Source organism: Eleutherodactylus coqui, chromosome 8 (assembly GCF_035609145.1).
Source record: "Eleutherodactylus coqui strain aEleCoq1 chromosome 8, aEleCoq1.hap1, whole genome shotgun sequence".
NCBI classification, from domain to species: Eukaryota; Metazoa; Chordata; class Amphibia; order Anura; family Eleutherodactylidae; genus Eleutherodactylus; species Eleutherodactylus coqui.
The window spans coordinates 185,099,091-185,109,484 of record NC_089844.1 but is presented as its reverse complement, the minus strand read 5'-3'; the positions used below and the strand labels follow the sequence as shown (position 1 = coordinate 185,109,484).

Here is a 10,394-nt window from a genome sequence, read left to right as displayed (position 1 = left end):
ACGCTACACTAACTAATGACGGGTGACGGGACAGGTAACGAAATGGGAACAACAGGAACTTTTTTTTTTTTTTTTTTACACAGACGAATACACTGACAGTACACGGACTAACGACACGCTACACACTAGACGGACTAACTAAACGCTACACTAACTAATAACGGGTGACGGGACAGGTAACGAAATGGGAACAACAGGAACTTTTTTTTTTTTTTACACCAAGGGATACACTGACTACACGCTGCGCTACAGTACACTGCTGATCGCACGCTACAACTCACTCACTACACTTCTGATCACACACTACAGATCCCTCACTCACTACACTACACTGCACTTCTGATCACTCACTCCACTCTGCTACACTACACTGCCTGATCAATCACTCACTACACTACACTGCCTGATCAATCACTCACTACACTCACTACACTACACCACACTGATCACTAACACTCACTCCACTACACCACACTGATGACTAACTCCTCTCCACTACACTGATCACTAACTCCTCTCCACTACACTGATCACTAACTCCACTACACTACACTACACTACACTACACTACACTACACTACACTACACTACACTGATCACGCACTCCCTGCCTAATCTACACACTAATCGCTCTTTTTTATCACAGTAGGTGCTCTATCTACAAGCACCGGATGCTTGCACATGGAGCCCCTACTGTAAACAGCGCGAAGTCCGCTGCTGCGCTGTGATTGGTCAGGGAGTTTTTCCCTGACCAATCACAGCGATCGTGGGGGAGGGACCGCTCTGATTGGTCCCCAGCCCGGACGCAGCACTTGTCTGCTGACTATGTCAGCAGACATCACTGCTGTGTCGCCGCGATTGTCACCGCGGCGACACTTTAATGACATGACGTACCAGGTACGTCATGTTGCGGGAAGTATCCCGCTACCATGACGTACCAGGTACGTCCAGGAGCGGGAAGGGGTTAATGCAGGTGGACAAAAAATTAATTGGATTACACTGTAGGCGAGGGCCCCAAAAAATTGGTGTACCAACAGTACTTGTGTACGTCAGAAAAATTGCCCATGCCCAACCAAGAGGGCAGGTGAAACCCATTAATCGCTTTGGTTAATGTGGCTTAATTGGTAACTAGGCCTGGAGGCAGCCCAGTTAAAATAAAAATTGGTTCAGGTGCAAGTTTCAACACTTTAATGAGCATTGAAACGTATAAAAATTGTTTACAAAAATTATATGACTGAGCCTTGTGGGCCTAAGAAAAATTTCCCGTTCGGCGTGATTACGTCAGGTTTCAGGAGGAGGAGCAGGAGGAGGATGAATATTATACACAGATTGATGAAGCTAAAAGGTCCCCGTTTTTGATGGTGATAGAGAACAATGCTTCCATCCGCGGGTGCAGCCTACGTATTGTTTAGGTATCGCTGCTGTCCGCTGGTGGAGAAGAGAAGTCTGGGGAAATCCAGGCTTTGTTCATCTTGATGATTGTAAGCCTGTCGGCACTGTCGGTTGACAGGCGGGTACGCTTATCTGTGATGATTCCCCCAGCCGCACTAAACACCCTCTCTGACAAGACGCTAGCCGCAGGACAAGCAAGCACCTCCAGGGCATACAGCGCGAGTTCAGGCCACGTGTCCAGCTTCGACACCCAGTAGTTGTAGGGGGCAGAGGCGTCACGAAGGACGGTCGTGTGATCGGCTGCGTACTCCCTCACCATCCTTTTACAGTGCTCCCGCCGACTCAGCCTTGACTGGGGAGCGGTGACACAGTCTTGCTGGGGAGCCATAAAGCTGTCAAAGGCCTTAGAGAGTGTTCCCCTGCCTGTGCTGTACATGCTGCCTGATCTCTGCGCCTCCCCTGCTACCTGGCCCTCGGAACTGCGCCTTCGGCCACTAGCGCTGTCGGATGGGAATTTTACCATCAGTTTGTCCACCAGGGTCCTGTGGTATAGCATCACTCTCAAACCCCTTTCCTCTTCGGGTATGAGAGTGGAAAGGTTCTCCTTATACCGTGGGTCGAGCAGTGTGTACACCCAGTAATCCGTAGTGGCTAGAATGCGTGTAACGCGAGGGTCACGAGAAAGGCATTCTAACATGAAGTCAGCCATGTGTGCCAGGGTACCTGTACGCAACACATGGCTGTCCTCACTAGGAAGATCACTTTCAGGATCATCCTCCTCCTCAGGCCATACACGCTGAAAGGATGACAGGCAAGCAGCATGGGTACCCTCAGCAGTGGGCCAAGCTGTCTCTTCCCCCTCCTCCTCATCCTCCTCATGCTCCTCCTCCTCCTCCTCAACGCGCTGAGATATAGACAGCAGGATGCTCTGACTATCCAGCGACATACTGTCTTCCCCTGCCTCTGTTTCAGAGCGCAAAGCGTCTGCCTTTATGCTTTGCAGGGAACTTCTCAAGAGGCATAGCAGAGGAATGGTGACGCTAATGATTGCAGCATCACCACTCACCATCTGGGTAGACTCCTCAAAGTTTCCAAGGACCTGGCAGATGTCTGCCAACCAGGCCCACTCTTCTGTAAAGAATTGAGGAGGCTGACTCCCACTGCGCCGCCCATGTTGGAGTTGGTATTCCACTGTAGCTCTACGCTGCTCATAGAGCCTGGCCAACATGTGGAGCGTGGAGTTCCACCGTGTGGGCACGTCCCACAGCAGTCGGTGCACTGCCAGATGAAACCGATGTTACAGGGTGCGCAGGGTGGCAGCGTCCGTGTGGGACTTGCGGAAATGTGCGCAGAGCCGGCGCACCTTTCCGAGCAGGTCTGACAAGCGTGGGTAGCCGCCACCAGGTTACGGCCGTTGTCACACACGACCATGCCCGGTTGGAGGCTCAGCGGCGCAAGCCAGCGGTCGGTCTGCTCTGTCAGACCCTGCAGCAGTTCGTGGGCCGTGTGCGTCTTCTATCCTAAGCTGAGTAGTTTCAGCACGGCCTGCTGACGCTTGCCCACCGCTGTGCTGCCACGACGCGCGACACCGACTGCGGGCGACGTGCTGCTGCTGACACATCTTGATTGTGAGACAGAGGTTGCGTAGGAGGAGGAGGAGGAGGAGGAGGAGGAGGAGGGTGGTTTAGTGGAGGAAGCATACACCGCCGCAGATACCACCACCGAGCTGGGGCCCGCAATTCTGGGGGTGGGTAGGACGTGAGCGGTCCCAGGCTCTGACTCTGTCCCAACCTCCACTAAATTCACCCAATGTGCCGTCATGGAGATATAGTGGCCCTGCCCGCCTGTGCTTGTCCACGTGTCCGTTGTTAAGTGGACCTTGGCAGTAACCGCGTTGGTGAGGGCGCGTACAATGTTGCGGGATATAATATTGAGTATCAGCAATAAAATGCGTTTCGTGGCATGAAGCCTCTTTATCAGTCAGCTGGGGTACAGGCAGGACACAGCCCAAGTGAATATGAAGCTGACCCCAACAGGGATGCAGCAAAGCGGAGTCGTAGATTCTGTAATTTCCACTTTAACATACCTGCAGACTAAACTTGTCTTTACAGGTCTTTGGTGGCCAACGTTCAGAGAGGTTTCGGCTGGGTGAAGCGTTGGCTGGACTCAGTACCGGTATCGCTTGCACTAATGTACGTATTTCTCTCAGCAATAACCTAACTGTCCACTAGACTTATTCTGCAGGGCAATCCTCAACACTTCCGTAGGAAGCCTGAAGTCAGTATTCAGGGACTCTTCATTATTCAGCCTCTCGCTGGACTCCTACACTGTTTCCCTACTGCTTTCTGAGCCTCCTGACATGTGGTGCTCGCCAGCTTGCGCTCACCGGAGCCAACCCTCTTAAAGGTACAGCAATTAAACAAAATGTTGGTCAATAGGAACCCAATAAATGAGGGGAATCAAAGTAATTGGGGTCATTACTTCCCCACCCCACTTACACAGACAAGGCCAGCATGACACCAATAACCATACAGGCCCTGGTGCAGACAAATCTCTGACCCTGTGACCATAGCAACTCATCCCACTTCACCGGCCAACCCTCCATGGTAGGGGAGACTCTGACTAAAGTTCCCACTCGCCCGTTTGGGACACAAACCGCAATTTCTCCAAAAAAAGATAGATTGTAAAAATCGTACTGTTCTGTTACAGAATCTCCTCGGGGGAGAACGTTGTCATGATTCGGGTTAGGTCAGGCCTACACTTGCACCATGCGGCTCTGCAGTCTCCCTGGTGGGCCGGGCCTTAGTTGGCCTCTATAGTGGGGATATCTTAGTGAGTGCAGGCTGAGGTTGCAGCGCCAGTATTGAGGGAACCTCTCATCAGCATGGTGGCCCTGCCTTAGGCTGGTTGTAGGGAACAGTCTATTTAATGCATTCTTACTTATCATAGAGTGAATTGGGACCACTGTATATTATACCTGCTTCCATGACAAATAACCGTGTTTCCCTACATTCCACTCGGACACCTTGCAGCGTACATTTGTTTAGGAGGGGATCCCTGTGGTTTTTATTTAACTAACACAGAGTAGGGCTCCTTTTGCATTGAGCGATAAAACGTTTGCATGAACGAGCGATGACGAGTTTGTTCATGCAAGCTAGTTATACAGGCAGATGAATCGCTGAGCTTGGTTCTGGTGCTGTAATTATGTACTGAGCTTGGTTCTGGTGCAGTATCTTTTTTCATCCCTCATCTTCTCCAAGATCCAGATTGGTGATTGTTTCACATGCACTTCAGCTTGCAGTTCTGGTTACAATCATCTCATGGTGGCTTTGTGACTGAACTTATGTGATAAGCTGTATCTCCTTTTTTTTTCTTTTCTCGCTACTGTGTTTGCTATTGTGGCAGTATTAATGTTATCAGCTTAGTTCTAGTGCCATATTCATGTATTAAGCTTGGTTCTGGTGCTGTATGTTATGAGCTTGATTCTTGTGCTGTATTTATGTACTGAGCTTGGTTCTACTGCTGTATTTATATGCTGTGCTTAGTACTGGAGCTATATCTCTGTTAAGAGGTTTTTGTCATGGTGCTGTATTTATGTACTGAGCTTGATTCTAATGCTGTATTTATGTACTGGACTTAGTTCTGAGGCTATATGTATGTACTGTGCTTAGTACTGGAGCTATATTTATGTTAACAGCTTAGTTATGGAGCTGTTTATGTACTGAGCTTGGTTCTTTGGTTTTGGTGGTGCATTTATGTACTGAGCTTGGTTCTGGTGCTGTATTTGTGTACTGAGCTTAGCAGTGGGTCTGCATTTATGTTTTGAGCTTGGTTTGGATACTGTATTTATGTTTTAAAATTAGTTATGGTGCATATTTATCTTGTAAGCTTTTCTTTGCTGTATTTATGTACTGAGCTTTGTTCTCGTGTTGTATTTATGTACAGAGCTTGGCTCTGGTGTTGTATGTATGTATACAGCTTGGTTCTGGTGTTGTATTTATGTACAGAGCTTGGATCTAGTGTTGTATTTATGTACAGAGCTTGGTTCTGGTGCTGTATTTATGCACACAGCTTGGTTCTGGTGCTGTATTTATGTACACAGCTTGGTTCTGTTGTTGTACTTATGTAGACAGCTTGGTTCTGGTGTTGTATTTATGTAGACAGCTTGGTTCTGGTGTTGTATTTATATAGACAGCTTGGTTCTGGTGTGTTTATGTACAGAACTTGGTTCTGGTGTTGTATTTATGTACAGAGCTTGGTTCTGTTGCTGTATTTATGTACACAGCTTGGTTCTGTTGCTGTATTTATGCACAGAGCTTGGTTCTGTTGCTGTATTTATGTAGACAGCTTCGTTCTGGTGTATTTATGTACAGAGCTTGGTTCTGGTGTTGTATTTATGTACAGAGCTTGGTTCTGGTGCTGTATTTATGCACAGAGCTTGGTTCAGGTGTTGTGTTTATGTACACAGCTTGGTTCTGGTGCTGTATTTATGCACAGAGCTTGGTTCTGGTGTTGTATTTATGTACACAGCTTGGTTCTGGTGCTGTATTTATGTACTTAGCTTGGTTTTAGCGCTGTATTTACGTACTGAACTTGGTTTTTAACTGTTTGACTAAAAAAAAATAGTCTATATTAACTTTTTTTACAGAATAACAAAAGACGGCTCCAAAACAAGGGTGAATGAGTTTTGCACATCTTTTTATTATGTGTCTCTTTACACAACAATCATAGAAAAGTTTACAAAGATGGTTGACGCCTGCCATCTGTGTTGTGGTGTTGTCATCAGTAATGCCATGTGTCCCAGACACGGCCGATTACGGGCCTTGTAGGCCAGCAATCATTTTAAACAGAAGACAAGCATTTTCTTGAGTTGTAAAGCTTTTTCCTCCCCGTGTTCAGTTACTCGTCTCTGCTTAGCACAACGTTTAGCACCATGGTGTCCGATTGTCAAACTTCCCTTTAGTTTTAGTGGTCTTGGCCAGCAATGACAGGAACACATAGAAATCACCTAGAAAACGGCGTCAGTTCTAGACGATATATCTAATGCAACATAGTATCTATGCCATACAAATGGTCTCAGAAGCCAAATGATAAGTGCGCTGTCTCGACCCTAAGTCGGGCCTTGGAGCCCGCTATTTTTTATCAAACTCCGCCCACATTCTGCCCGTGATGAGGTAGATATAACATGGACGTTTCTTCTGCATGGTGTGACCTCCATCTTGGTTAGAAAGATGGGGGGTGTTTGATATGTATTGCTCGTTCCTTGCGGGGCCACATATTAGTAAATACACAGTGTTCTTTAATCTTCGTGTTTATAGCACCATTCGGATTTTTTCAAAATAGGAATTTTTGTACAAAAAATAGAGCAAAGCATTTAGTTTGTGTTATTGCAAAATATTTATCGCCCCTCCGCCAAATGATCCCTTTTTCCCACAATGTGTGGAAAATAAATTACTATTTTGGTGACAAAATTATAATAATCGGGACAAAAAACAGAGTGCAGATTGTTTGCGGTGGTTTAAAATGAAGGACAACCCTGAATTTACAAGAAGCACACGGGTCCCACTTCAACACCAAATTCTTGATCGGCTCCTCCTATATCAAATGGTGCAATATCTATAATAGGCAATCTCATAGTCTTGCGTGTTCTGTACTCGAAAACGGTTCTACCCCAGTCCCCGGTGTGTTTCTGGAAAGCAATTAGAAGTAGAGGGTCAGAGTTGGGAGATACAACACGGATATCTATGTACTTGGCACATTTACATGATACAAGGCCGCACAACCTACTGAGAAACACTCGGATTTAAAGACTAGTAAATCTATTGGTACGATCTGAGGGTGATCGAGATCAGTGCGCTGTGACTTTCATTAAAGATGTAGGTCGCGGCGATCGCTCCTCTTAGGTCCACACAACCAGATGATCTTCATCCTCTGTGCATACATCACAGAAGGGGGGATATAGAAACATAAAAACAATCACAGAAAACTGCCATATACTTACTCACTAAGGAGTACATATAGCTGCATCCACTCACCATGCAGGTAGCAGACAACCAACTCACCGAATTATTATGACCTCATTAATAGGTTGCTGGTCTGCATGTATCAGAATGGTCTGTTACTTTGTATCCACTCTGTGAAGGAGTATACACCAAGCAGCCACCCCCTCTATGTCAAGAGGCTGTGTGAGTGGCTGTCTCATCGGTGTCCCACACAGGTGCAAAATGCTCCCTCATTTGGTAGTCAGCTACCTGGATGGTGAGAGGATGCATCTATATGCATTCCTTAGTCAGTAAGTATATGGCCGTTTTCCGTGATTCTCCTCCTCTGTGTAGCAGCATCTTGTGGAGCTACATGAATCATCCTCCTCCTGGCTCTGTCTCCTGCTCTTGGAAGTTCTCTTCTGTCAGCCTATTGACGATCCCAAAAGACCCAATCACTTAGTTCTGCTACTCTACTTATGCTATAAGCTTACTTCTGATGCTGTGTTTATGTCATGAGGTTAGTTCTGGTATTGTGTCTATGTATTGAGGTTGATTCATAAATTGATTCACATTCTATTTATGTTATGAACTCGGCTCTGGGTCTGTATTTATTTTATGAACTTGATTCTGCTGCTGTATTTATGTACTGAGCTTGGTTCTGGTGCTGTATTTATGTACTGAGTTTGATTTAGGGGCTGTATCTATGTACTGAGCTTTGTTCTGGTGCTGTATTCATGCTATACACTTGGTTTTGGGGTCGTATTTATTGTATGAGCTTGGTCCAGGTACTGTATTTATGTTATGATCTTGGTTCTGGTGCTGTATTTATGTACTAAGTTGGGGTCTGGGGCTCTACTTATATTATGGCTTGGTTTTGGTACTATATTTACACATTGAGTTAGTTAATGGTGCTTTATTTATGTACTGAACTTGGTTTTGGCGCTGTATCTACATCCTGAGCTTGGTTCTGGCACAGTATTTATTTATTGAGCTGTAGGTGTGCTGCTTTCTGCAGGAGCACAATACAAGCAGACTGCTCATTAGTACAGTATGCATAATTTTTTTCATATGACAAAGGGGCGCAAAAAAATGTCTGCACAGGTGCCATCTAACGTAGAGCCAGCAGTGGTGGGTATTGCAGTCTTATAGATACTTAGCAGAGGAGGAGCTGTTGGCCGATTATAGAATTATAGGATGCATTGCCCACTCCTATACAAGGCGTATTTGAGGTAAAAACTCAGGCAAGGTTTACTTGGTAATGGAAACCCTTTTTCAGTACTGCTGAGAATCGCTGTTCTAGATGAGCCTTTTAACATTATAACGGACAGGGAAGAGAAACGGTGAATACTTTGGGAAAGGGACAAACATTTTACTCCAAATTAGCTTTTTATGGTTCATAGCAATAACACACAAAATGGTGGTAATCAGTAGTATAGCTATAGGGGTCGCAGTGGTCACAATTGCAATTGGGCTCCTAAGCCTAAGAGGCAGAGAAACCTTTTAGCCACGCTAGCTTTGCCCCCACCCAAGTGATAGTGCTCCCTCTGTGTCCCTGCTTCCCTAAGTGATAGTGCCCCCAATAGTGGTCTTTTGGGACCCCTGATTCTCTAATATCTTCATGTCTTTATTCTGTTCCTCTTCAAGCAATGCGCTGCTGGTGCATGGCACTGTGAGCAGCCTGGAATTTCCTCCCCTAACTCTTCCACCTTGGTTCCACTAGCGTTCTGTGGAATAGTGAAGTCATGGGAAGCAAATCCAGGCTGCACACAGTGCCGTATGCCAGCAACGTGCTGCGTGAAGAGGATCAGAATAAAGATATGAAGGTACCAGAAAAACACTATTGGGGGCACAGGCATAGAAGGAACACGATCACTTAGGAGATTAGAAGATGCACTATTAACTTGCAGGGTCACAAAGGACACACTATTATCTTGCAGGTGCACAGGGGATGCACTATTACCTTGCGGGGGCACAGGGGATGCACTATTACTTTGCGGGGGCACAGGGGATGCACTATTACCTTGCGGGGGCACAAGGGATGCACTGTTACCTTGCGGGGGCACAGGGGATGCACTGTTACCTTGCGGGGGCACAGGGGATGCACTATTACCTTGCGGGGGCACAGGGGATGCACTATTACCTTGCGGGGGCACAGGGGATGCACTATTACCTTGCGGGGGCACAGGGGATGCACTATTACCTTGCGGGGGCACAGGGGATGCACTATTACCTTGCGGGGGCACAGGGGATGCACTATTACCTTGCGGGGGCACAGGGGATGCACTATTACCTTGCGGGGGCACAGGCGATGCACTATTACCTTGCGGGGGCACAGGGGATGCACTATTACCTTGCGGGGGCACAGGGGATGCACTATTACCTTGCGGGGGCACAGGGGATGCACTATTACCTTGCGGGGGCACAGGGGATGCACTATTACCTTGCGGGGGCACAGGGGATGCACTATTACCTTGCGGGGGCACAGAGGGATGCACTATTACCTTGCGGGGGCACAGGGGATGCACTATTACCTTGCAGGGCCACAGGGGATGCAGTATTACCTTGCGGGGGCACAGGGAATGCACTATTACCTTGCGGGGGCACAGGGGATGCACTATTACCTTGCGGGGGCACAGGGGATGCACTATTACCTTGCGGGGGCACGGGATGCACTATTACCTTGCGGCGGCACAGGGGATGCACTATTACCTTGCAGGAGCACAGGGGATGCACTATTACCTTGCGGGGGCACAGGGGATGCACTATTACCTTGCAGGGGCACAGGGGATGCACTATTACCTTGCGGGGGCACAGGGGATGCACTATTACCTTGCAGGAGCACAGGGGATGCACTATTACCTTGCAGGGGCACAGAAGACCCATAATCAGCTTGTGAGGTCAGCACAGGGGCACAAATAGATAGCGGGGGCACAGGGGACGCAGCCTAGAACCACGTGCTGAAGTTGCACGGTGGAGTCCAAGCTGTACTGTTTCACCACGGCCCATGAGTCTTCAGCT

At 47.5% G+C, this 10,394-nt stretch overlaps 1 protein-coding gene across 1 annotated transcript in view; it reads right to left on the bottom strand.

Moving 5' to 3' along the window:
• Positions 1-6,073: 6,073 nt before the first annotated feature.
• Positions 6,074-10,394, bottom strand: part of COL3A1 (collagen type III alpha 1 chain) — an 89,469-nt gene continuing 85,148 nt past the window's right edge. Inside the window, exon 51 of the mRNA XM_066577087.1 lies at positions 6,074-7,081. Within this exon, the coding sequence (XP_066433184.1) occupies positions 6,935-7,081 (147 nt within the window). The 3' untranslated portion in view covers positions 6,074-6,934. The remainder of the gene's footprint in view (positions 7,082-10,394) is intronic.